Source organism: Brienomyrus brachyistius, chromosome 11, assembly GCF_023856365.1.
Source record: "Brienomyrus brachyistius isolate T26 chromosome 11, BBRACH_0.4, whole genome shotgun sequence".
NCBI classification, from domain to species: Eukaryota; Metazoa; Chordata; class Actinopteri; order Osteoglossiformes; family Mormyridae; genus Brienomyrus; species Brienomyrus brachyistius.
Window position 1 is genome coordinate 4,252,246 of NC_064543.1, and position 27,898 is coordinate 4,280,143.

Here is a 27,898-nt window from a genome sequence, read left to right on the forward strand (position 1 = left end):
CAGCACAGCAGTGTCCCACACATCGCAGAGGGGAAACGGGGGGTTTGCATGTTTCAATTACTGCCGCTAAACAAAAAACTTCTGATGCGAGTTTGTAAAAGTCTTGAAGGCATCTTCTTCTTGTAAAGAGGTGTTGAAAGGCTGACCATGCTCTCCGGCCCTGAGCTTCACTATCCCCTGTGTGTCCAAGCATTCCAAGGAACTTGTTCTCGTAGTTATGCAAATGGAAAATAAAGCATCGTTCATTGATCTTCATGGTTTCTGAAGGTCCTTGTTAAAGCCACTGAGGAGTTTGTGGCCATCAGTGACCCTCCCAGTTCAGCACTCTAAGCTAGCGTTTCCCAATCCGGTCCTTGGGGCCCTACAGACGGTGCATGTTTTTGCTCCCTCGCAGCTCCCGGTGAATGTGAACAGTCTGGAAGGGAGCAAAAACCTGGAACAGGCTTCAGGTTCCCTGCAGCCCAGATTTGGACGAGTGGTTCAGGGGAACGACTGAAAGTTTTTCCACAAATGAACCGCTGCCCATTTTCATGTCATAATGCCACAGGGTTGGCAAGAAAACAGCATGAGATCCACAAAAGGCATCGTGCCGCCCATTCAGAGAATAGTCATGAAGTCAGCATTCCCCTGAGATATAATATATTTATTAATAAGAGGTAATCAGGAAACACATTTTATACAAAACTGGAAACGCTTCTAGCTGTGGAAATAAGCTAACGGACTAAAGATCATTCTCATACCACAGGGTATTGCTCACAGCAAAACGTCAGTTTTATTTTTCATATTTTTTGTCTAAGTGTGTGCGCCCGTGTGTGTGAGTATGTTTGTGTGTTTGACTGAGTGAAACATGCCTTCTCGTTAATCACTGGATGTGTTTCTACACTGTACATTGTAAAAATACATAAAAATATTCACAGAGTAAGCACTAAATGACTATACTCCTGCTACCAGAATAATTATAGACAGGATTACAGTATATGCAACACATTTTAAAGTCGCCTTGTCTTTGAACACGGCCGATGTGAGTGTCGTGTTCTTCAGCGTGCCTGACTTGTCAGCGTCTTAGAACACAAAGCCTAACATCGCATCACATTCAGGAATATATAAAGCTGCATGTTTGTACAAAATATACACCGTACATTTCCTTCAGGCAGAAGTTTGTACAAAATATGTAATATCCCACAGTCGCTAAAAGGTGCAGTGTTCATTTAACCTTCGAAAAGTCACGTCCAGGAGAATAACTAGGGTGCAGAGCAGGTTTTCAATGATAATCTTTAACCAGAATGAAAGGTGAGAGGCAACCTGGATTCCATTAATAGGGAGATGAGGGTTTATCTTGACCAGTGATTACCTGACAAATCCAATTCAGAGCAGAGAGAAAGGAGGACTTGGCAATAAGCAGGCAGCACTACAGCAAACACACCTCCCTAATACTCTGAGTGACTGAGTCACCCTGAAACGCTCTTCTCTGACGGCACTGTATTGCCACATGAAGAAAAACTGCATCTTCAAGTGCTTTAGTATCAAAACATCTGTGCCGTTACTTAGCGATCAGAGACGACCCATTTTGCAGGTAAACGTAGCAAGAGGTCAGATATACGTTGTGGACAAATTCCTGGTGTACAGATAAGTGTCACTGAAGTACAGTAAGAGATCCCATTGTCAGATGCCCAAACGCTTAATATTTTTATAACCTGGAACAATGAGCAGACACCTAATCTAACACCACTTGATCTAGCCTATATTTCATTCTGATCAGTTCTGAATTTTAGTTTTTTCCTGGATTTTAAAAATCTTGTATGCTGATATGTCACATGGTACACTTCTACTCTCCAAAGGGGGGTAATCCCAGCTGACCAGCCGTTCAGTTGGGAAGGGATGATTACTGGCCCATTTATGCCGAGGGGAGACCAGCAGGTGTAATTACTGGGATTTTGTTTAAGAACCACCCACAGTCAGAACACCAGACAGCTTTTTTTGTTTTTGTTTTTTTAAAAAAAGGATTTTATAGACATGGAGATAAGCAAACATTCAAGGACGGGAACTTGGATTAGGGTGGAGTTCACCCTTTAGCTTCCTGTCTGGATTTGGCAGAAATCCCCGCTTCTCCCTACGTCGCCACATAAATGACATTCAGCGATCACACATAGTCATTATCTGAATAAATGCGCTCGGCTCTTGAAGAATTATCGTACGGATTATTATAAGAATTATCATACTGATTTATCATCCTGATTTTGAAGTGCATGATTTCACTGTGTAAAGAATTGAGAATCAGGAGGAGAAAGGAAAATGAAGCAGTTCAACAGTTTTCATTAATAGGGTAGGATTCATACTGCAGTATGAATTCTCATGGGACAAAAAACGTGGATAGTAAAGCATCCAGGTTTGCCTACATCTCCGTCTGTATACATATGAAGGCGAGCTAGATGTCTAATGGCCAAGGACACGCAAGTCCTTTCAGGAGCACATAGAGAAAGGTACGTCCAACATGGAGTCAGAAACAGATTTTATGTACAAACTACAGCCCCCAGTGCCAGGCAATCCGCTTCAGGAAGGCACTTTAGGCTCGATTCTGAGGGATGCTTCATACAGGCCTTCTTCGTCCAGGAGAGAACTGTGGTCAAGCAGGTAATGTGCTGTCTGAGAGACAAACACAAAAAACCAGCTCCTCATCTTAAAGCAAAAATACAAATCTGTTGATCTGCTTATTCAGTGTTTATACATGATTTGGAATGTGCTAATAATAATAATAATAATAATAATAATAATAATAATAATAATAATAATAATAATATTATAACGTCTGTTGCAAATGCCAAATCAATAGCAATATTAATAAGTCTGAAACCGAAGTCTGACTCCATACACAAAGCAATGAAACATTTGCTGTTACTGTTGGTTCCATGTGACACCGTTATGACTTTCAGCCCAAGCTTGTTCTCAGAGAAGCCGGTCAGAAGCATTACCTTCGGCTGATACTCAATCTTGTAGGCTGTCTGCTGGAACTGCCTAATTTCTCTGACGATGTGGGAAATCTGAAAACACAATAAGCGGACATGGGTCATTCCTCCAGGAGTCACAGTCAGCATGTTCTCTCAACTTCTCCATCGCCGCTGGAGACAAGACCCACCATCCTCATTTTGGAGAAGTTGACCAGGTTGTCCTCGGTGTAGTTCGGGGTGCCTTCCTCGATGAAGGCCAGATCCGTGAGGTACATCCCCAAGTAGGGCACACAGGGGGGGTCGCAGCTGACAGACAACATCGTCAGAGCGGGAGGGAAGAATCAGAAGATGCCTTCATACTCTGTCCAGATGTTCAACCATTCCAGATTAAAACCTTATCTAGTTTGGCAGGGGGGTAGAGGTGGCAACTCTACTGTAATATCTTAAGGGAACTTTAAAATATGACTACTGACAAAAAGTACAGCACAAAAACCTACCCCAGCCGAAGCGCTCGTGAGAGTTTTGCTTACACAAACATGTTTTGAGGGCAGAAAGAAAAGTGATTGATTCAGATAGACAACCAATCAGATTGTGGAGGAGATGGGTCCAAGCAACTAGAGGAGGCAGGACCAACCAATCAGATGTCTTGGTCCTGCCTCCTCTAGTTGCTTGGACCTACCTCCTCTGTAATCTGATTGGTTCTCTCTCTGAACCAATCATTTTTTTATTCTGCCCTCAGAACTTGTTTGTGTAAGTAAAGCTCCCATGAGCAGCCGAAGCGCGGCACATCGCTCTCTGTAAAAGTGACATTTCATATCCAGCTGAGGAGTCAGCATCAGAAATTGATAGCCCAGAATCCTGCATTTCAAGGAAAAGCTGAAGTTCAGGTTTGCTTAATGTGAAGCACTTACTTCTTCAAAGCCTCTCTTAGGTTTTTAAACCTGCCCTCAGAGGAGACCAGCTTCTGCAGCTTGTCAATCACTGCCTTTGTCTAGAGGTGGGAAACAAGGCTTGATTAAAATAATGAGAAACACAGCAGCAGCGTCAGAATATGGGTAAGTCACCCTGAAGATTATTCAGGATTACGTGGTCAGTGACAACATAACTGAATCATTTTAATGAAAGGAAGTCTTCGCAGTTTTGTAACTGCAACACATCTTTCATGGTCACGTGACCAATTGAGAACCTATACCTATTTTGGCGATTATAGAGCACACACTTTGCAGAAAGTCACACTGAGCACTGCTTTCTGTGTGACATTCATAAATACTGCCGCACACCGAGGTACCACAACGTGACAATAACCCTCAACTAATTTAACACACTGGTTACTCCCAGACTCGCCGTATCGAAAGTGCCCTCAAGGTGTGTATCACCTCAGTACGGGAAAGCAACCATTTAATGTCCAGCTGCGAATTTTGTTCCTGTTGCTAAAGAGGAAGCGGGATTCAGTCGCGTTTCATGAAGGAGAGACATGGAGAAAAGTGGTGGTACTGGGGTGAGGCAGAGAGGGCCGCCCACCTGCTTGGACACCTTCAGCCAGGTCTTCTTCAGGCGGAAGATGGCGCTGCGGTTGAGGGACGAGGTGATCTCCAGCACGGCGTTGTAGTTGTGCAGGCAGCGGCAGATGTCGGCCACCGCCACCCACTTCTCCATCACCGCCACCCGCGCGGTGATGTCATCACAGCGCAGGATCTCCGTGGCGATGAGATTGCTCATCTGTCAAGGGGGGGGGGGGCGACCATTTCACTTCACCTCTCCACTCCCGCCTCAAAACAAAACATCATTCAGAAGGAAGAGCACTTCCCGAGGACAGCAGATCTCAAATCTTAACCACGCTGGAGGTGTGGTAACAGCAAATGACCGTCTGCTAGCTTCTCTTCTCTCCAGGCGTTACTCACGTCATTGAAGTGCTTGGTCGTACTCATTATGTACGGCGTTTTCTCATTCTTGTCGTTCTTCATCCACCCTTGGCCAAAAAATTCCCTGCAGAGTGATTTACATCTCAGCACGCAATATACTACATCCCCATATAACTGTCTCCAAAGAAGCACCTGACCGTATTAATGGATATCATAACCAACATTTACTGTAACTTGAGGGGGCACAAGTAGCGTGGTAACTGAGTTACTACTCAAGTAAAAATGATAACAAATACAGTAACTGCATGAAATACATGAACCGTTATGACTGATTAATGATGAAGGAAAATGGGATCAGTACATAACTAATACTTAGTTTCTGGTTAATTAATACATTAAGTAAGAGTGTACTACTACATTACTTGTGCCCCCAAGTAAAGTACTACGCATTCTAACATTCACATCTTCTACTAGAACTTGTTTCAGTTTATTCTGCAATCTAAATATGTACATATCTTGAGTTGCGTAAAAGCTGTTTGCAGCTAAACACTCAATTTGCATCTAAACTCATTAGTAAATGCCTAGACTCGTTCATGTTCCATGCTCAGTAACTAGTTTACTCAGGATTTCCATCTTATCCTCCACGCTCACTCACTCATAAGGGATGACCTTGAAGACCAGGTGGTCCATCATGGTCAGCTGCTCTGCGATCTCCAGGGCAGAGTGGTTCTCGAACGGCTCGGCCTTCACCTCAGCGGACTTCCACGCAGACACGCACATCCACAATTAGCTGAGTCATTCAGTTAGACCCCAGACCCGTTACCCAGATCCTCATAAAGCTGTTCCCGGTGTATTGCCGTTTGCTCCAATTTTACGAGGATTTATAAGCCTCTTACAGTCATCATGTTTAAAGAGGAAGGCTAAACTAGTCCAGAGAACATCACAGTCCATTGCACGAAGTGGAAAAATCACCTTAGCACTGAATGCATTGTTCTTTCAGAAACATACTGCAATCAGATGCTTTTAAAGTCACAGATAAAGGCAGCAGGCTATTTTACACCTTGAACAAAAAAAAAAAAGAGTGAAGTGACCAATCAAGTCTTTGCATCGGGGCTAAATACACTTTTATATTTAGCAGGTTCTGTCTTTATAGAACGGATCACTGTCACGTTTGGATAGTCTTTGAGAGAGAAAATATACTGTGATGATGTGCATCTGAGCAAGTCTAGATGAGATCATTTTACCTGCTGTCTCAGCTCCTCAATAGTCGCCTGGTTCTCTCCCGGATCCTCCTGGGTCAGGGTTCTGCAGAGACAATGCAGAGGGAGAGCTCTGTGCATGCAGTGACATGACGTGTCCAGTAGTATGGAGGTGAGCAGCAGATCCCTGCCCTCTGCTAACATGCAGCCTTCCAGATGGTCACTGCGGGTCTGGTCCGGTACCTGATGATGTTGGCTGCAGCCTTCCTCTCCTGGGTCAACAGCTCGGGATCATGCATGACTTCCTCCAGGAAGCCGATCACCTTCAGTTTCAGTTCGTTGCTGTCCTCAAAATCCTAGGTTGAGTCACCAAAAGAAGAATAAAGCCTCCATACTCGTGTATACAGGAGGTTCTGCATGGTCTGCAGAGCTGTACCTGTGAGTGTTTGGATACCCAGTGCCTCAGAACATTGAGAACCCTGTTGGTCGCTGCCCTACGGATGACAAACTCCTTGTCACCATTCCTCTGGTCGGTGGGGAACCCTGGAAATGGACGGAACACTCCAGTCATATTCGTCCATTTTTGTGACGTGTTGTTATTGGTCAGCCAGATGCCCCGCCTCCCTGCGCGGGGACCCGCGACTCACCCGTGCCGGCCAGCGACATGCGGCGGTACTTCTCCTTGGTGGGCGTGCCCTCGTTGGCGCCCGCGGTGGCAATGGCGAAGGCCGAGGCAGCGGACAGGGAGCTGCGTGTGGCGTCCAGCTCGCGGCAGGGCGACATCACCAACCCGTTGTTGTAGGAAAAGAGAGAGAAATCTGGGGGGGGTAAAATATGGATTATTGAAGGTGAATTACACACACACACACATACGCATGCACACGCACACACACACACACACACACGCACGCACACACGCATGCACACGCACACACACACACACACACACACACACACCGTGCAGTGGACTAAAACTGTTTGGGTTCTTCCTTATGAAAATGAGGTAATTCCAAGCTCCCGAGTACATGAATGATGTGAGACAGTGGAAGACCAAGCTGCCTGAAACTCTGAGGCTGAGTGTGAGACACATGGAACATGCATATATGTGGGTGAACGTTTAACTTAAATTACATATGAGTGACAGTGGGCTCTGCTTCTGTAAGTTATGGAGTCACACTCGTAAAATAACAGACTTGATCTTCCGTTTTTTACTAACCATGCTTAGTACATTCACATTTACTCCATGCATAGCTCTGCCGGATAACTCATTGATACATAAATACAGAGATGAGTTGCTTTTTAGTGCTCCCAGCAGAGGGCAGAGTAATACCCAGATGCTGGGAGAGGTCCTCGGGCGCGAAGCCCTGAAGGAGGTGCCTACTCTGCTGCTCACATACATGACTGAACCTTGTGCTGTGTCTTTTGTTCTGCTGTTATCGAATAATTGGCTTGGCAGGGATTTCAGTTTGTTCATTTTTGAATGTGACTGAATGAAAGTGAGGGAGTTTAGCTGTTCGGAAAGCACGGTACACAGGGGCCGGGAATGGGGGTGTGAGCAGGGGGGCTCTGAGCTGGGGATACAGTGACCTGGGGGCACTGGAATTTCTGTGTTCCCTCAGTACGGCCAGCAAACAGTAAAGCACAGGCTGTCCTGGAACCCGACAGCTGTGTCCATCCTGGTACACTGACTTACAGGCGCAGAGACTTACGGTGTTGCCGTCTCGCGGAGCCCTGTTATCACACGCGTGTTTGTCTTCCTCAGCCACTCCAAGGCCTCTGCTTTGAATATTTTACAGTATCTCACAGTATCTCAGCTCTTGGCAGAGAGATGCATGCAGATGGTGTCTTAGTGTGCAGCCCAGGTTTGTGGGGTAAAATGCCCGGCCCCCTCCCCCGCCGGCTCACACCGGGCCTACCTGAGGCATTTTTGCATCTCGTGGTTTTGGGGGTCGTGGGGGACTTGTTCGGCGACGTCTCTGTTTCGGCGTCATCGCTCTGGACCTTGCCGTCATCACACTCCTCCCTCACGGTGGTGTCTGCATGAGATGGGGGGGGAAGCACACGGAGGCTGGAGGAGCCGAGCTACCAGATTGGGTTTCCCACGTGCGGCAGAGGCAGAGACACCGTGATTCATTCAGCCTGAGAGACGTTTGCGTACAGGGTATTCGCCTACACTTCCGAAGGCTCCGTTCGAGTCACATATTCCTGAATTACTGGGTTAACACTCTCAATCTCGAAGTTCCCTTTCCAGTGGAGACCTACCTGGAACCAACCATGAGTTCCTCATAGTCAGTCTGATGCAGCCACAGGTAGCAATTGCAGAAATGAGAGTTCATACCCACAGTGGGTGGGATTATCATACACTGTCATTCACCAAAAGGTTAACTTGCTTCCTGTTGGTTAGAGCAAGCAGTGATTGACAGATTTTGATGATCCCACCCACTGTGGGTTTCAAACCCCTATAAGGGATATGCTGTAATTCAGGGAAGCTGACCTTGCTTACAGAGAGGCGGCTCCTCGCCTCTGTCGGCCCTGAGCTCAGGCTCATCTGCCATCTTGCCTGACATGGCGCTTGAGACGTACAGCTTGCTGATGTCCAGCGTGGTCTTGCTGAACGGGGACACGGAGGAGTACATGCTGGCGTAGCCGTTGGTGGAGCAGCTGAGGGCAGCCAGGTCCAGCGCCTTGCCCCCCGTAATGATGGGGATGTTGAGCGAGAGCTTGCGGTGGCGGTTCGGAGACGAGGTCTTGCCGATGGAGAGGGGCGGAGGAGAGGAGAATTTCCGGCTGGCCCTTGGGGATTTGGGCGGCTCCCCGTACAGGAGCTTGTTATTCTGACTGCTGGCGAAGAAAAGCTCCAGCGATCTGAGGAAAGCAGCAAGAAATGAACAGTCACACTTGGATTATTCTACACAGAGTTAAAAAAATAGAGACTGCAGATATAAAGCAGATAATATGTTGGACAATAATTGTCTGGCATAGAGATGAAGGAAAACAGCCTGACACCTGTGTACTGAGATGGATCTCAAACACATAGTATGTTGAGAAGGTCTTTCTGCAGAGCCCCCCCTCCCCCCCCCCCCCGAGAGGACAGACACCCCTCACTGAGCCTTATTAATAGGCCATGATGTGACAGAGCGGGCAGCCGGGGATACGACGTCCGCGGGGGGCGGCGGGTACTGGGGGCACTGCAACGCAGATCAGCGTGCTGAATATTTAATGATGGAGGAGGAGAAGGAGGAGGGCGGGGTCCTGCAGCAGAGCAGCTGGCTGCCATGGCGACAGAGCGGCAGGGAGCGGTGGCCAGACCAGAGATGGGCAGAGACATAGTTGCTGATGTTTTGCAGAATCAAACACATACTCTCTCTCTCTCTCTCTCTCTCTCGCTCTCTCTCACACACATACACATACATACACACACACAGACATACAGTCATATACTCACACACAGACACACACTCAGAGATTCACCCATTCTCTACCATCCAGATCACACATGAATACTCTCTCCCAGGCAACACTACTGTTTACATACAATGACCAGCACAACATCAGAATCCACTCCAGAACTCTAACCCAATGTGAACGTCAAGCCTACAGATCCACACTGATACAATGAACTGACCAAGTGTACAGATCCATTCTATAGATTCAGGCAGCTGACCCAGCTTACAAATGCAATGTACAGATCCACTAAATAACCCACAGTAAACATCCTGTCTACAGATCTGGCAAAACAATCTAAACATTTGATTTAATCATTAGAGCCACCTGTATTAGCCGACTGATCGACAAAATTATTGGCTGACAAGTGAACGGTTGAGTTGACAGTGATTTATTGGTTGGTTGATTGTTTGGTTGAGTGGTTGAATGATTCATTGATTGGTTGGTTGATTGATTGCTTAGTTGGTTTGTTAGATGATTGGTTGACCGATTGGTTAGTTGGTTGGTCAGTTAGTTGGTTGATTGCTTGGTTGGTTAATTGATGGGGTCTCTGACATTTGGGTGGCTGGAAGATGGACTCACCTAGCTGGGATGGCACTGATAGGCTTCTTGTAGATGGCGATGAGCTTGTCCAGCACCACATCGGCGGTGGTGAAGACGCGGTAGGAGTGCAAGAAGGTGTTGAGAAAGTCGATGGAGAGGAAACGCAGGTCCGTCAGCCGCTCCAGCAACCGTTCCACACTGGCGTAGCGGATCTGCAGCACCTTGCAGGAGTTCATCATCTTGCTGAAGCGGATGTCCACGTCATCACAGTACAGGCTGGTGTCCGACCTGGTCAGAGAAAAAGCACAGTGCCGCAAATGCACACAGTGACGCATAGAGGTGCAGAGGGTCTCCCACACACAGCCACTTACTTGATCATCTGAGGCACCGTGACCTTTGAGTTTTCCTCGAAGGCATTCATCATGAGGCCATTGCACCGGATGTTGTCTATGCACTGTGGCAGAGATGGACAACGTGAAGGTCGATCCGACACCAAGAACGGGTCACAGCTCTAAGAACAATGGGACATGCCTGGCTGATGTCACTGGTCCACGCAGATTTCTCCAGGCGTGAGGAAGCCACCAAGATGACCGTGAAGGCTTGACTATCTTTGGGCTCCACCACGATTTTGAAATCCAGGTGCTCCGTGTCCTTCTCAGGTTTTGCTTTGGATCAGAACAGACATCCTTTTTTCACAAAACGTTCATCTAGTCAAGAATACATTTCATTCGTTAAAGTCCAGCTTCCTAATGTTTTTGAACACATGGATTTGAACTGAATTCAGCAGGTCAGACTTTGAACATGTATAAAAATCCCTGAACCTGCTGTTTCAGAAAAACAGACACAAATTCCCCAGAACTGACCTTCATCGTCCGTGCCTTCAGCATCCTCCATCAGGGTGCCGTCGATGAGGGACAGCACGCCATTCTGGGGGCGAGCGTCAGAGCACAGGCACGTATGTCAGCATTACCAGCGACCTGAATTCATTTTATATACTAACTTACATAGTTAGTATTTGCAATTTATGCATGAACTAGCGGTGGTGCTTGGTTCAGCAGTTTAGGGCCCTGTACCAGTGATCGGAAGGTCGCTGGTTCAAATATCTTGATCAGCAGAGTAATTTTACTGTTGGCCCATAACCCTATTTGCCCCAGAGACTGTCAAGCCCTGCATTCCCAAAAAATACATGTACGTCACTCTAAATAATGACTACTAAATAAAAAAATATGTAAACTAGCGGGATGGTAAACACTGTTTTTGATCGGGCGAGTATAGGGATCAGCAAAGGAGCAGAGGGTCCCTTTACAAAATGTCGTCAGAGCTGATTTTAAAGAGGTGGCATTTTGTCAGGTCAGTTAAAAATCAAAAGAAGCTTATAATAACCAGCAATAGCTATTTCAGGAAAGAAAAGTGATCCTGCAGGCATCGTTAAGCAGGCACATTACCGCCATGGCAGTGACTCATGTTTACGTGCGAAGAGAGGGACGAGCCAGACGTCACCTTGGTCAGGTGCAGCTTCCCGCCGGAGCCCCTGGTGCAGATGATCAGGTGCTTCGAGAAAAGGAAACACTGCCTGTCGCCCTCCCTCCGGAGGGTTAGCGAGCCCAGCCGTCCCCGGGTGATCTTCCCCTTCTCCGTCATCGGGATCTGAATGAGGGACCCTGTGGAAGGACAAGAGAGCGTGAGGTGGGGAGGGGCAGGGGTGGGGGGGAGGGGAAATGAGGGTCAGGGATATGAGACAGGATCTAGGAGTAGCAACGTTTGAGGGGAGATATGTAGCTGGTACAGGGGTGGGGTCAGCGAATTAGGGGATGGAATACTGTAAGATTACGTGGGGGGGGGGGGGGGGTGTGGGCAGTGCAGGATAAAATACCGCATATGTACAAAGGAAGCGTAAGACGGCCGACTCAACACAGCAGCCTGAGCAGCCCACCCCCTTCTCACAACATATCTGTTACCAGGAAATCTGTTACTTACACTGTGTGTCACAACATATGTATTACAGACACAGTCCCTGAGTCAGCATTCGGAGAAGTAACTGTTTTATTACACCTGGGAACGGACACTCCGGTAACACATTCTTTGAATGCCATGTATATAAGAATCAATGAACACATTCATAATACATTATAATGCATTCATAAAGCATTATAAACATGGATATAAATATTTCTAAAAAGGCACAATACATTATAGCCATGGGTATTGTGCATTATGACCGCCTTATGAAGTTCTCGTCTATAATGCACTATAGATACCTTTATAATGCAGTAAAAAGCATCCTAAATACTTATACTGACCATTATAATGCATTTTAAAGGTATCAATAGTGCATTATAGATGAGAGCTTCATTGGAGCTTATGAAGCATTATAATCAACAGTATAATGCCATATGACTGTTAAAAGAAGATGCTGTAATTCTTTATCATAATTCTTAAACTGACCATCATAATGCATTATAAGTGACAGTTGTATGAAGAGTACTACCGAAATTCCTTAGAATCATGTGACAAACCACAAAGATTTCTGGGTAATTATCCTTGCTTGCAGTAACACAAAAAAAATGTGGTAATGCAAGAATCTGAGAGCCAGGGATGTGAAGAGCTGACTAGGATACAAAATCCTGTCAGTACAAAGTTCTTGTGAGAGACAAGAGAAAAATTGGAGCTTACCCTGCCTGACGAACGTCTGGCTGGTGTCCAGGAGGATCTCACACCCTTCTATAATCATGCGCTCGATGGCCAGGTTCTTTCGGATGTTCTCCGTCTCACTGACCTCGTCATGCATGATTCTGTGGGATTCAGCCTTAGGTCAATCATTTTAGACAAGGAATGATTATACAAACTATTAAGCGTTACTCTCTGTATCTACAAGGTCCTTCCAGGCCTGCAACTAATTCTTCAAGCTATAAAATGCTCATGTCTCCCAGTAAAAAACACCTTGATCACCGTACATATTAAGTCATAGTCTACATAGCACTCTACTGCCAGTGGTATTGTCCCACTTGAAACTGAAGCCTCGACTCTTCTACATACCACATGCCATCTTGCACCTGGGTCTTACCTGGAAAGCTCCTCCAGCTTTGACTTGGCGTAATCCAGGCTGTTCCTCTCTATGTGTTCATGTGGCGTGTGGGCTAGCAACTCATGGAGGGTCAGTATGTAGCGGGGGATCTGTTGGAGGGATCATGGAGGACAGAGGAGATATGGGACTGATGCCCCCAACACCTTCAGTGGTTTTGGTGCAGACTGTTAATGTACGCAACCGCAATACATGTGGTATTTCACAGCAAAAAATGATCCGGCATCTATAGCGCTTTTTGCGGTGATAGCGACCGGAAAATCACCTGGAACATGGGGTAGGTGAGGAAGGTCTCCAGCGTGCGCTCCTCACAGTCCGGCTTGGCCTCGTACTGCTTCAGTAGCTTGTCGAAGTCCCGGTTCTGCTTGCAGTGAGCCAGGATCTGCAGGCTGTACTGATGGTTCCTCACAAACTCCTGGTAGATGTTCAGCATGGGCAGCAGGATGTCGAAGAGGTCAGCTAGGGAAGGGAAGACCAAAAATGAGGGCGATCAGGACGGGGTATTTATATTCAGATACTTAGCTGATCTTTTTAATCAGGGCGCAATTCAGCTTAAGTGCCCTGTTCATAGGTGTTGTTGTCTGGACATCTGGACACCAAGAGCCATGAATCTCTTTATCCGCTACCCCACCTACTGTCCCTATCTTGTATTTCCCCAGTCTTTTGTTATGCGATTGTGTGTCACTGCACATTAGCCATGTTTGAATTTATGCATGAAGACGTCTTTACGCGCTGAAAAAATTATCAGGTAATGAAATAATCGCCTCTGCGTCATGAATATAAAGTGTCTCGACACCCTGACTGGTGGAAAAGATGTGTAAAATACATGGAAGCCAACTGTAAAATGAATTGCAATAAATACTGTAGCCTAGAGAAATAGATCTTAATCATAATTTTCAAGCTCTTTGGAAAACCCCTCAGCTGCTCTTTTTACCCACAATAGCCTATAACTCCTTACCCAGCACCAGTGTTGGCCAGCTCGCTATCCTGGCTTTCAGGCCTTGATAGAAGATCTGGTGCAAGAACATGATAGTTTCACTGCAATAAAAAAAAGGAACAAAAATGGATCCACCATTAGAAACTGTTTGTGTATCACATGCTGTGTTATCAAGTCACAGGGGCAAGCAGTGACACTCCGGGAAACTCGCACTGTTGTAGCAGATGCTCTGCAATACTGTCTATGAATTTCCTGGTCATAGTGGCTGCACCATTGTTCTGCATCCATGTTCTGGCTGGCCACAAAGGGCAGCCACCCACAGCGTTTCCCAGGGAGCTGGGGCTTAAGAGCCTCGCTCAAGGACCCACATATGTGCTGAGACTGGGCACAAACCAGTGACCCACTGAGCCCCACACTGCACCCCTGGATTTTCCAGGAAAGCTGAAAAATTAGCAGTGCTTGGACCTTGAGGACCATAATTTGAATAGCCCTCCTCCAGCAGGTTGAGGCTGCAGTAGGTTGGTGTCCCAGTGCTTTTGATAGTATCGTGGTTTGAAAGTGGCTGTGAGTGCGTTACTGGGCCACTGCAGTGTCTTTCATTAGAAGATGTTCTGGAGAAGAGCCTGGGTCACAGAGGAGATCTCAGATCCCGCCCACTCTCGCCTGGCTACTGAGCACACCATGGACGCTCCTTGCTCTCTGTGCTGTGGCGCAGCCCCCAGGCGTACCTGTTCAGGAAGATGCTGCTGACGTCGTCGTGGGTGATGGGCGGCTTCTTGGAGCTGGCGGCCATGCGTAGGGGCCGCAGGAACGTGTTGACCAGGATGTGCAGCTGCTGCACGTACTCGGCCTCGGCCTCCAGCATGCTGAACACCACCTGGTTGCGTTTGCGCATGCTCTCCGCATGCGGCGAGCGGATGTAGTCCTGGATGATGGTCTTCCACTTCCGCCGGCATAACCAGCCGCGCAGGAAGCTCTGCACCTGGCGACAGAGAGTTTCCGACGCTCAGCCGCCATCGGCCTGTCGCCCGCGTGACAGCATGGGCTGAGTTCGGCTCCTTACTTTTTTGATCTTCTTGATCTCTGTGTCCTCATCGCTCGGGGCTACCGCTGGGGCAGACTGAATCTTCCCATTGTCTTTCAGCAGGCCTGCTATCTGCGGCAGACGGCCATAAGAGAACAAAGTCAACATCCTCACGCTTATAAGTGGACTGGGGGGAAGTCCGACCAGACTGCTGCTCAGCCTGTCCTTGTTCCACCTTTCTGCTTAGGAGAGCTGGAGGTGACTGTCCTTGTTTACTCCATATGGACTGAAAGAGTTTATTATCTCGCTTCAGAAAAGGCTGCAACAGGTACAATGATGCCTCATTCATGCATATTCAGGGAACCACTTTCACAGCTCTGGATTTGCACATTAAAGTAAAATAACCATTTGATCTGGTTTAGAGGGAACACAGTGGGGTAATAACCTGATTGGAGGGATTTTATATTAGCAGGCTCCCATATGACCTATAATTACTCTTAGATGCTTGAAAACATCTCTGTTTCACCTGAAACCTAATTTAAATGTTATTGATCTGGTTGAAAACGCTTAATTTCTTGTGTATTCAGCATATTTTCAATTTAATGTTACAACATTGTAGATCAAGCCTGCGGAAATCAGACCTTACCTCCGATTTCAGGCGCTCGATCTCTATCTCCCCATCCTCTATCTGTTGTCGGAGTTGCTTAGCAACCGTTTTCTCTGTCTCCACAATCTGGAGTAGATGGAGGTACTTCTGCATGAGGGTCTCATGCTCAGTGGCCAGGTTCCTGTAACTGGACACAGCAGACAGGCCACAGGGCCCAGTCACATCCGGTAGCCGCGCAGAGACAAAACATAAACACCTGCGGCACGGACATGCACTGACACAGCTGCAGCACAGGCACATACTGACATTACATCAGCACCAATACATACTGACACAGCAGCAGCACAGACACACATTGACAAAGGATCAGCACAAATGCACACTGACACAGGTGCAGCACAGACGCAAAACACGTACAGCTGCAGCACAGACACACACTGGCACAGCTGCAGCACAGACACACATTCACAAAGCATCAGCACAAATGCACACTGACACAGGTGCAGCACAGACGCAAAACACGTAAAGCTGCAGCACAGACACATACTGACACAGCTGCAGCACAGACACACATTCACAAAGCATCAGCACAAATGCATGCTGACACAGGTGCAGCACAGACGCAAAACACGTACAGCTGCAGCACAGACACACATTGACACAGCTGCAGCACAGACACACATTGACAAAGCATCAGCACAAATGCACACTGACACAGGTGCAGCACAGACGCAAAACATGTACAGCTACAGCACAGACACACACTGACACAGCTGCAGCACAGACACATACTGACAACAGCTGCAGCACAGACACATACTGACACAGCCGCAGAAGAGAAATTTGTCATGCAATTTGTGTCACACTGTTAATTAATTTTCCCATTATATTCTGTTAAAATGGTTAGTTGCTTTAATGCTACTTGGAGATACACAGAGAGGGGTAAGAGACACCAGATTAGACAACATGCTGCATGGACATGCATTAAAACCTTAAGACTTGGTGGGGGAAGAAGCACTGCATAGCTCTGCTCAGGACCAATGTGTCAAAGACCCTCCACTGTCACCAGGATTGGTCTAAAGGACGTGGGGTATGTATGTCTGCTAACCTCTGGAAGCATCCTGAACTCACAGTGGAGGAGACAAGCCCAGACAAGCTTTGCAGATGGGATGGCCTGAAAAATGGCTCAACATCACGGTTCATTGGAGGTGAGAAGGAATCAAGGGACTACGCTGGGAAGGTCAGAGGAATTAGGCTGGTCCTCATTATGAGATCATCACCCTGCCATCCACAGGCTGGGTATCGGGCAGTGCAAGGACCATGAACATGAAAGTATTTTGTCAGCCAGTACTGAGACCGATCCACTACAACAAGCCTTCCAAGAATGATGCAACCTTCTGCAGAAGAGCACCGATGTCAGCTGGCAGGAACCTCAGGGAACGTCCCATGAAGGACCTTTCTCCAGGCCCTTCTGTACTCTGCATATTTGAAGCACCCAAACACTTTATTACCCGATTAGCTTGTGTTTTTGTCCTTCTCCACATTACTACCTCTAGGTATTATACTCTGGATGAAGCCTTAAAGTCCCAAACAAAAGCTGTGTTAATTATTGTTAATGAGAGTTAGGCGGATCATGTCCTGTTAATAATCCTGGCACTTATGTGTGAATTGCGGTGAGCCCACCGTCTCCTCCGAACGCTTCTCACAGACGGCAGCTTCTGAGGCGGTGAGCTGGCTACGCTGCTCTTCAGGGACAGCCCCAGGAGAGCCCCTTTGTTCCCTGTATCCCTGTCATCCTTTAGCACAAATACAGGCTCATCTCTGCCAGTGATACTGTATGTGCTCACTGCTGTCCCATAAGCCAGTGTTTCCCAATCCGGTCCTTGAGGACCCACAGACAGTTCACATTCTTGCTCCCTCCCAGCTCCCGGTAGGGAAGGAGCAAAGATGTGGACTGTCTGGTGGGAATCTCAGAGGAAGCAAAAAAACGTGGACCGACTCTGGGTCCCCGAGGACAGGACTAGGAAACACCGGGCTAAAGGTTCCATTTATAGAATTCAAACAGCTCAATTTTTGACACAGAACTGCCAGTGTGAACTCGGCATGAAGTCTTGGGCCTTCCTGGATTCGTGAGGCCAGTACTAGACCTGCAGAGAAACAGACGAGACAGAGGACAGCCCCGTACCTGGCATGCGATATTGCTGCCACCCATTCGTCACAGTCCTTCACATCCTCGGTCCTCAGCTCCAGTGCTTTCTGGTTGTCGTGGTTAAAGCTGACAGTGAAATAATACTGAAAGGTGCGGGGAAGAAATTCCATTAGCATGAGCACACAGTCAGACCAGCCATGGGTTTGAATCACACGTTGATGCCTGTGAAGATGTATGACCCAATCGGCAGGACACCATAGTCTCCACCTTGGCTTTTCATTAGGTGCATCACAGAATAGCTAAACCGCAGTGACCATGTCACTGCTTACTATGAAACATACTCAGTAAGGTGTGAGGCCTGCTCTGGCTGACCACCCATGAGGGTTTGCCGAGCTGCTCTGTCCTTTCTCTGCTGCCCTTGGGGCAATGGAAAGTCAACCAGTCTATAGATACACAGTCAATCTTTAATGGAATGTATAACCTAACTAGGGAGAGTGCTGCACAGGTGATTGTGTGTGGCTAGTTGTGAAGTTCTTAATGTCTTTCTCACAACTCAAACTGCCCAAGTCTTCTTTGTAGACAGAGCTCCTTGCAAAACTGTTTGCCATTTAACTTAATGCTAAATCATAAGTCAATATGCATAAAAGTATTAAAGAGTGAATAGCAGCAGAGGGGTGTGGGGACTGCCTACAGACGCAGGGAGGTGGGAGACACCGAGCAGGAATATGAGCTGCTGATAATCCCTTATCAGGACTGCAGCAGACAGTGAAGGAGCACTGGAAAGCGTCAGGCCGCATGGGCTTCCAGAATATGGTACTGGGGGACCTTCACTGGAGAAAGTGTCTGAGAAGAGCGGGTGGATCTTCCCTATGAGGGAATTCTCAAGATGCTCGATTACATAACTGTATGCTCCCTGTTGCCTAGCAACCACTCTCGGCACCGGTGGGTCGGCCTTCTCCGCCGGCTGCCCGTCCTGTTTTACATGGGAAGGCTCCTTTCTCACTCTGCCTCTCATTGATCCTTTCATTCAGACCTCCGCTCATCTCCAAGTAGCACAACCTAAAGAACATACGCTCTTCTCCAAGGGGATGGTGTTTGCTAATCTCCAGTGACGGGGGCAGGTTGTGGGTCATTGTCTGTCTTTTTAGATCAGTGAGATATAATCGGTGCAGTTTATCGTGGAGCTGGGTCATCTGGCTTCACTGAGCCGTCTATCACAGTCAGTGGTATCTACATCCTTCTGGCCAGACTGGTCTCTGTCTCTGTCCTCGGTGTAGTTCTGCAGGACCCCATGTCTGTGTGCAAATCTTGATCCCCCCCATTGGCTTCCCCTCACCGTATTTTCCCTCCGCGCCCCCAATCCAGGTATCACTGTTTGTCTCATACCTAATCACTGGACTGTTTACCATCGTGCTGTACCTCTGTGTTACAGATATCTGTTTAAGGCTGAATAAACTCACTTTGAGATATACTTTTGGCAGTTATGATCGCCATTCATTATGGAAAATGTAGCTATTTAAGATGAACACGCGACATATTTTTCATTATGTATCTGCGCTTTACCGGGACCAATTTGCTGGAGATTATAGTACTATATCAGACAAAATCATTTTATCATATGGATCAATTATTTTGTTAGTTAAGTTTAGTTCAGAAGCTGTACCCTAAACAGTGTTAATCTTATTTAAGCGATGGAATCCATATTATTTTAAAGTCTTTCTTACATCACATCCATTCACTACGTGATTTTTGCATGTGTGCCCATTGTGATGGCACAATGTACATGCACCCCCCCCCCCCACCACCCCCATATTAAAGCCCTTCTGATGCCTCTGTTGACAAGCATGTTGTGTGATGCAGTGGCTTGAATCCCAAGACATTCGTCTTTCGAGACAATAAAGTAGCCTTCACCTTAGCTTACCATAACCTAGCTTAACTTAGCTTAGTTTAGCTTACCTCGGGCTATCTTAGCTTAACTTAGCTAACCTTAGGCTACTTTACTGTATCTTAGCTTAGCTTACCTTAGCTTAGCTCACGGCTACCCTGCCCCCCCAAAAAAAACTTCTTCAACCTGACTCTCCTGGGACTCTCTCCTGAAAGAGTCTGGCTGTCTACTTCATTGCAGACTCTAATTTGTATGGTACTGATCCCGCGATCTCATCTCACTCACTCAGTGCACATCAAGGGGAAGGAGAGAAAACATTCCATAATCTGTGCGCTGCCGATTTTCCTGAATCACTGTCCTCCATTAGCCAGAACTCCATCCATGTCTCTTTCATCCCCACCTTCCTGCCGTGCCTGTTTCTCCGTTCGTTCATTTAATGAGGAAAGTGAGCGGGTTGCAGAAAGCTTGGTTTAGTGCTTTCTGTCATCTTGCATTCAGCAGCGGAGATGTTGAGCGTCTTTATTCTGCCACATGCTGCATTTGGTGCTAAACAGAGTCCGCGGGATGCCACCTGCTGAGAAATCGCCATGTTCTGTGTGTGCAGTGCCTCTGCGGGCCCCTACATGCAGTAAACAGTGTGCCGCTAGCACGACATAGTGTAAAACCCCACACAGTTCAAGGGGAGAGCAGGCAGACACTGTTATGTTTATCAGCAGTGGAGGTGAAGTTTGCCACATTTTAATATTCTCATTGTTGTTTTCACCTGTCATGATGTAACCTAGACAGGACCAATCAAATTTCAGCGTGACCCTTCAAACACTTAGGCCTGGTTAGAGCTTCACCAGTCACAAATATGGCATTAGGCTACACTGCCATGTGTATCAGCCTGTACTGTGCGCACTTTCAAGTCATGCAACTTTAATGACCCTCACACACACACACACATATTTTTTTTGTTTTTTTTTTATGAAATTCAGTTTCCCTTTGTGGGGACCGCAAAAAGATCCTCACAGGTCAAAAAAACAGGTTTCTATCACTTTTGAATGTTCCCACAGTGTAATATAAACATACCCACCAGACTGTATATATACAGACATCAGCTCCTTCCACAGTACATCATCCCATCAGGCTGCAACCTCAGAGAACATTTCTCAGCTCTGGAGGATGTAAAATGTACATGAGCACCTTCCCAGTAATCCCAGCAATGCTTTGCCTGTGTCCCAGTATATGTGGGCTTTCTGGGTGTGCTGCTAAATGGCTTAGACTGTGGGGATGTGGGCTTTCTGGGGGGTTAAGCCACATAAGCTGAACTGGATAGGTCTTCAAAGACCATATATTCCACACATCCATCCATCTTCCAACCATATCCTGGTCTGAGTTGTCGTGGGATTGGAACCCTTCCCAGGCAACAAGCTGAGGACGTACCCTAGACAGGAAGCCAATCAAGGCCATATAACACTCCACCCATCCATCTATCTTCCGCAATCGCCCATCCTATTCAGGGTGTCCAGAGCCTATGGGTACAAGGCAGGGAACAACCCAAGATAGGGCAACAACCCAATGCAGGGCACACACACACCATTCAATCATACCTATGGGCAATTTGGTAAGTCCAGTTAACCTCAGCAAATTTTTGGACTGGGGGAGAAACCAGAGAACTCAAAGGCAGCCGCATGAGGGCACAGGGAGAACATATAAACTGCACACACATGGAGCCACAGCGGAACAGAAGGCCCAGAGGCATGAGGCTCCAGTTCTAACCACTGCGCCATCACTGCATCACCACTGCGCCACCAGGCAGCCTATATACCACTTCACATGTCCAGCTCTGTGTTTCTCCACGTCTCTGTGCACTGCAGAGTTTCCAGTAAGAATATTTCACCGATGCTCGGTGTGATGATCACCATGATGCTTCATGTTTCCCTTTGGCTCCGTTCCAGCCTCTTTATCCTCACCAGTTCTGGAAGGGTAACCGACATTCTGCTTGAGAAAAGATGTCCGTTACCGTGAACACATTGACCCCACTGACGCGTTAAACTGGGCGACCCGGCCCAGACGGCCGCAAAGACTGAGCTCAAGTTCACGCCCACATTACGCGTCTTTAAACTTTACTTTTTCAAGCGCAAGTGCTGGTTGCCATAGTAACCGCCCATTTCAACACAGTTATTTTTAAATGGAGTGTAAGGACATTTAAAAGGTACAGCACTCAGTCTCAGAAGATGAGGGTGAAGACTGAAAGAGGAGCTCCGCCTGCCACTCCACGTATGGCTGTCTCTGACCCACAAAGATAACACCCCCCTTTAGATTCTGGTAACACAGCTCTCCCAGTCAAGCTGGTTTACCGGCTGATTCCATGCAGCCAGTAAGGGATCTAGAGGTCTACACTGTCACCGCTGTAGAAACATCCCATAATGAGCATGTGCCAGCCTGTGCCACCTGGCCTGAAGTTTTCTGGGAATCCCCACCCTGTGGTGAGACCTTAGGCCACACTGATTTACTTCCCAACAGGAAGTCGGGCACGCGATTTTGCCCCCGCAGCATGCGGGTATCACTTCCTGTAACTAACGCTTATTTACGGAGTGCATAATGACAGCTGCTCCAAGTGGAGGGAAGCCACAGTCCACAGTGAGATCATGACACTCAGAAGGTATAACATGTGAATCCTGAGCCTGAGGAACAGACACACAGAAAAGCAGAACCAGCACAAAATTGGTCTCTGCAGGCACCATCCGCACAAGCAAAGCCAAACATGCTACAGAATGATACGGTTTGTTATAGGAATGACAGACTACGTCCATTTTCTGAAACCACTTAATCCTATTCAGGGTCTCAGGGGCTCCAGAGTCTATAGACACAAGGTGGGGAACAACCAAGGATGGGACACTAACCCATTACAAGGCACAGTCACACAACATTCACACCTATGGCCAATTTGGAAATTCCAATTAGCCTCAACATGTTTTTGGACTGCAAGGGGGAAATTGGAGTACGCAGAGAAAATCCCATGACGATATGGGGTACTGTTGCCTCACACCTCTGGGACCCGGGTTCAAGTCTCCGCCTGGATTACATGTGTGTGGAGTTTGCATGTTCTCCCCATGTTGTCGTGGGGTTTCCTCCGGGTTCTCCGGTTTCCCCCCACAGTCCAAAAACATGCTGAGGCTGATTGGAGTTGCTAAATTGCCCATAGGTGTGCATGTGTGAGTGGATGGTGTGTGAGTGTGCCCTGCGATGGGCTGGCCCCCCATCCTGGGTTGTTCCCTGCCTCGTGCCCATTGCTTCCGGGATAGGGTCCGGACCTCCCGCGACCCAGTAGGATAAGCGGTTTGGAAAATGGATGGATGGATGGATATGGGGAGAACTCCACACATATGGAACCCTGGCGGAGACTCGAACCTGGGTCCCAGACGACAGTGTTAACCACTGCACCACCATGCAGCCCCTGACAGACTAAATATGAGACATTATTTCAGATGTGATCTTTAACTCGGATTTTGTCAACTCCGTAACTGCCCTGCTTGCCCTTCTCTTGTGTACCAACTCTTGGCTACTAACAAGACTAACACTCCCCCCGCACACATCTCATATGAACTGGCACAGTCCATATCTGCAGCATGCACACTCCTCATATGAAGCAGACGCACTCCCCACACACTCCTCATATATAGCAGACGCACTCCCCACACACTCCTCATATGAAGCAGGCGCACTCCCCGCACACTCCTCATATGAAGCAGGCGCACTCCCCACACACTCCTCATATGAAGCAGGCGCACTCCCCACACACTCCTCATATGAAGCAGGCGCACTCCCCGCACACTCCTCATATATAGCAGATGCACTCCCCACACACCCCTCATATGAAGCAGGCGCACTTCCCATAACAAGCACGCACCTTCCCCTTGTGAAGCACATGCACTCCCCCCTAAAGCACACACATTCCTCCTTGAAACACACACACTCCCCATTTGAAGCATGCACACTCCCCATCTGAAGCAGGCACACTCCCCTGATAAAGCACACACATCTCCCATCTGAAGCATGCACACCTCCTAACTGAAGCAGGCATACTCTCCATCTGAAGCACATACACTCCCAACTGAAGCAGGCACATTCCCCATCTGAAGCACGCACACTCCCTTTATGAAGCGTGCACACTTCCCATCTGAAGCACGCACACTCCCCTTATGAAGCATGCACACTCTCCGTATGAAGCACGCACTCTCCCCATCTGAAGCACGCACACTCCCCTTATGAAGCATGCACACTCTCCGTATGAAGCACGCACACTCCCCTTATGAAGCATGCACACTCCCCTTATGAAGCATGCACACTCCCCTTATGAAGCATGCACACTCCCCTTATGAAGCACGCACACTCCCCTTATGAAGCATGCACACTCTCCGTATGAAGCACGCACTCTCCCCATCTGAAGCACGCACACTCCCCTTATGAAGCGTGCACACTCCCCATCTGAAGCACGCACACTCCCCTTATGAAGCGTGCACACTCCCCATCTGAAGCACGCACACTCCCCTTATGAAGCATGCACACTCCCCTTATGAAGCACGCACACTCCCCTTATGAAGCATGCACACTCCCCTTATGAAGCATGCACACTCCCCTTATGAAGCATGCACACTCCCCTTATGAAGCACGCACACTCCCCTTATGAAGCATGCACACTACCCATATGAAGCACGAACACCACCCCTGTCTGTAAGCTGTGCACCCTGTATTCTGAGCATCCCAGGAATAATCACAGCCTGGTCTCCATCCTTCAGGACAGCTATCAGCAAAGTGGTGGTTTCTGGCCAATATGTATATTAACTTTTACAAAGTTACATATCCTTTACCTAAAAACACAACATCCCACAAGTATTATAGCAATTAAGTTATCCTAGTGTTTTTTCTGTGTATTACTGCCAGGTACATGCATACCTTTGAACAATCTTTAGAAAATCATACTGCTGTAACCTTATTCATAGAAAAACTGGTAAAAGACCAACACTGAAGGCAGTGTGACAACGGCCAGGTGCTGCGACCGCGATGGTATCACATTGCCCCTTCAGCACTGTTCTGCTATCGGCGAAATCTGGATTGATACAGCGACGAGGCTGAGGATGCAGCAAAACCCAGGAACGGTATCAGAAAGAAAAAAAACGAGGTTCCCTTTGTCTATAGATAAAACATCTATAACCGGTCAATCGCGAGGACATGAAGACTTTGCGGAAATTAATCACTTCTGTAAAATTAAGGCAGCATGCTCTATTTAAAATATCGTTTTAAAAAAATAAACAATACAATAATTTAAACAGAACCTGTATGCTTCACTGTGAAAATGTTGACTGGAGTGTTAAAATGATAAACTTTATTTATTTATTCATTTGCTTGTTTGGTTGTCTTTTTATTTAACGCTATAGTACTAGTCCAGAATTACAATAGGCCATACGTAAATACAAGTGTTTAATATACACAAATTCAGCATTGACCGTGACAGCACATTTAGACAATATTTTGAATTAAAGAATAAAGAAAACTTGGGGTTAATGACGGCGAGAAGACGCGGTTGCCAAGGTAGGATGCTATTAATATCGATTGGCAGAATTAAATCAACACGTCAAACGGGTTGTGGCAAGACTTTTTCCCCGCAAGGTGGCGCCGTACAGGCCCTATCCGAACAGCTCTGTATACTCTTATTTCCTTCTTAAAAAAACATTAGAAAATAACTTTGTTATGGGTAAACTGGATGGCTAAATTGCCACATGAACCAATCTACTTTGTTCTGCATTTTTCGTGACGGTGCTGCAGAAAAAAAAATCAAATGTGCGTATAATTAATAAAGGTAGGACAATTAGTTGTCTGCTGCATCGGTTAATTAGTTGCCTTCGATACTGTAACGCTAATTGAGGTTACAGCATCGCAGTGTTCCCACCAAATTGTATTTAAAAATAATCTGTTAATAAGATGCGTACTGTATGTTACATAACCGCGCACGCTGTGTAACTTGGTCTGAATTGAACTTATTTTTGTGTCATTAAATGCGATTGATAAACTACAAATAAAGGTTGTAAATACACAAATTAGCACATGGATAATTTCATTCTGCTCGTTTACATGTGCACTGACGGGCTCACGTTAGTACCGCGGCTCTCCTGCGGTTCTCCTCCAGGCTGCTTCTCCACAAACACATTTATTACATTAATCGCCGGACGCAGTCGCGCCTGCAGAGGGGAGAAATCCTGCGCTATACCCGCTTATTACCGATTGATTTTTCACTCTTTGTTGTGCTTGTGAATGTTAAACCTGCCCTGGTGTTGCGGATGCCCACATATCCAAAATAAAATCTATGAAGTTGCCATGAAACCTGAACGCGGTGACTCCCTACCTGCTTCTCTAAACACTCCTTGCCTGAGAGAGGGGGTTTTGGGGACGGTGCCCTGTCGCACACGCATCCTTCCAACAGGTATAATCCTGATGGCCGGGAGCTCGAATCGTTCTCGAAATAAAACAGCATGTTCTGCAGCAGCGCAAACCACTTCGTGTGCCATTTCGTGTTATCCGAGCTCTTTTTGCTCAAGCAGCCGCGTCGGGTGCCATCCTTCTTTGCCAGAAGACCCAGATAAGTGATGTGCCCATCATTGATTCGCATTCCTTTCTGCATTTTGCTCCGTAAACCCGCCGAGGGAGAAAAGCTTGCGGCTCCTCACATTTTCTCAGCTCCAGACCCCCAAACACATATTTACTTTCCCATCAGCGGCGGACCACAGCCCGGCGATCCCATCCGCTGCTGCAATCACGCTGCTGCCTTGGACTGAAAACGGAGCAGAACCTACAGTCCTGAATATAAAGGGAAAGCCCGGTGTATCAGACACTGGTATACATGGTGTGTGAACGCCGGGGACTGCCTTTGAAATGATCAGACGTGCATTGAGGTGAGCGGACAGCGGCGCAGCCGGGTCACATGACTCGCAGCTTGAAAAGCGCGTCTCGGAGCCTCGGACCCGCAGGACTGGGGTCGGTTTCCTCCCATCGGCTCCCATAAAATGAAATCATGAGCTATAAAAAGCATCACCGCGTGTGGTGTCGCGGCTGCGGACCTTTCTCGGCTTACACCAAATTTCTCTCCAGTTTTCCCATCTAGTCTCACGAGCTTTATGTCGGTTGACGTTTATTTAGCGTAACATTTAAAAACACTGAACCGATAAGCACAATTAGATCCGCAGTCAGATCTTTTTTTTTTTAAGAATCATTTGTAAAATTTAAACCGAAGGCCTATTCACAAACAGCGTGCATTGCAATTATAGACGTTACATTAAATGCAGAAAGATATTTCACATCGGCCTACTAATATATAAGTACCGCATAGACGTATTTGCACGCCTTCCTCCTTTGAGAATGGTTGCTTCGAAAATAACAGGTGGTATACCACAGTGGTATGAAACCAAACACACAAAAAAAAAAAAACGATCATGTCAGCCTTTGAGAACTTTTGGTTTTGTATGTTCTCAGTGAGGGGCGGCATGGTGGCGCAGTGGTTAGCACTGTTGCCTCACACCTCTGGTACCTGGGTTCGAATCTCCGCCTGGGTCACATGTGTGTGGAGTTTGCATGTTCTCCCCATGTCGTCGTGGGGTTTCCTCCGGGTACTCCGGTTTCCCCCCACAGTCCAAAAACATGCTGAGGCTAATTGGAGTTGCAAAATTGCCCATAGGTGTGTATGTGTGAGTGAATGGTGTGTGAGTGTGCCCTGCGATGGGCTGGCCCCCCATCCTGGGTTGTTCCCAGCCTCGTGCCCATTGCTTCCGGGATAGGCTCCGGACCCCCCGCGACCCAATAGGATAAGCGGTTTGGAAAATGGATGGATGGATGGATGTTCTCAGTGTTTATCTGGGTTATATTGAAGTGCATTGTATGTGTTTATAGGTCAGACAGGTCACTAAACAGCTGTTACACCCTCTTGGTTGTACCAGTAAATTCCCCTTTAATGGTGTGGCTGTGGCTTTGGGTTTGCACTCTTCTACAGAATAACACTGATCTTCGGTTAAAGGGCCATGGGTTTTCCCACCAAACATGTGTCTGTTTAATGAAATGCTCTGTTAGTATCACTGAGAAAGACATTTTAATCCATGAGATGCTGGTTGTTCCGTAGCCTATTGGAAGTTACTCAAAGTAATCATTAATTATACCACGCAGGAACCTCACGCTCAAATCTAAAGGA

At 47.2% G+C, this 27,898-nt stretch overlaps 2 protein-coding genes across 3 annotated transcripts in view; one reads left to right on the top strand and one right to left on the bottom strand.

Moving 5' to 3' along the window:
* LOC125751974 (FERM domain-containing protein 5-like) overlaps positions 1–15,417 on the top strand; it is a 54,778-nt gene extending 39,361 nt beyond the window's left edge. The window contains exon 17 of the mRNA XM_049031460.1: positions 15,157–15,417. Within this exon, the coding sequence (XP_048887417.1) occupies positions 15,157–15,187 (31 nt within the window). The 3' untranslated portion in view covers positions 15,188–15,417. The remainder of the gene's footprint in view (positions 1–15,156) is intronic.
* On the bottom strand, positions 623–27,014 carry LOC125751972 (ras-specific guanine nucleotide-releasing factor 1-like). 2 transcript variants are annotated; one of them, XM_049031449.1, is made up of 27 exons: positions 26,066–27,014; positions 17,829–17,935; positions 15,683–15,830; positions 15,076–15,168; positions 14,741–14,994; positions 14,034–14,113; positions 13,341–13,534; positions 13,058–13,167; positions 12,667–12,785; positions 11,494–11,654; positions 10,857–10,920; positions 10,525–10,658; positions 10,365–10,447; positions 10,033–10,281; positions 8,501–8,871; positions 7,923–8,042; positions 6,654–6,824; positions 6,443–6,549; positions 6,250–6,362; positions 6,052–6,112; positions 5,463–5,566; positions 4,847–4,931; positions 4,467–4,664; positions 3,857–3,936; positions 3,134–3,251; positions 2,970–3,038; positions 623–2,643 (listed from the first exon to the last, which is right to left on the bottom strand). In XM_049031449.1, the coding sequence occupies exons 1-27, from the start codon at positions 26,339–26,341 to the stop codon at positions 2,551–2,553; spliced, it is 3,762 nt and encodes a 1,253-aa protein (XP_048887406.1). In that variant the 5' UTR covers positions 26,342–27,014; the 3' UTR covers positions 623–2,550. The 2 variants fall into 2 exon arrangements, with proteins under 2 accessions (XP_048887406.1, XP_048887407.1); XM_049031450.1 differs by lacking the exons at positions 17,829–17,935; positions 26,066–27,014 and adding an exon at positions 17,327–17,821.
* Between the last annotated feature and the right edge of the window lie 884 nt (positions 27,015–27,898).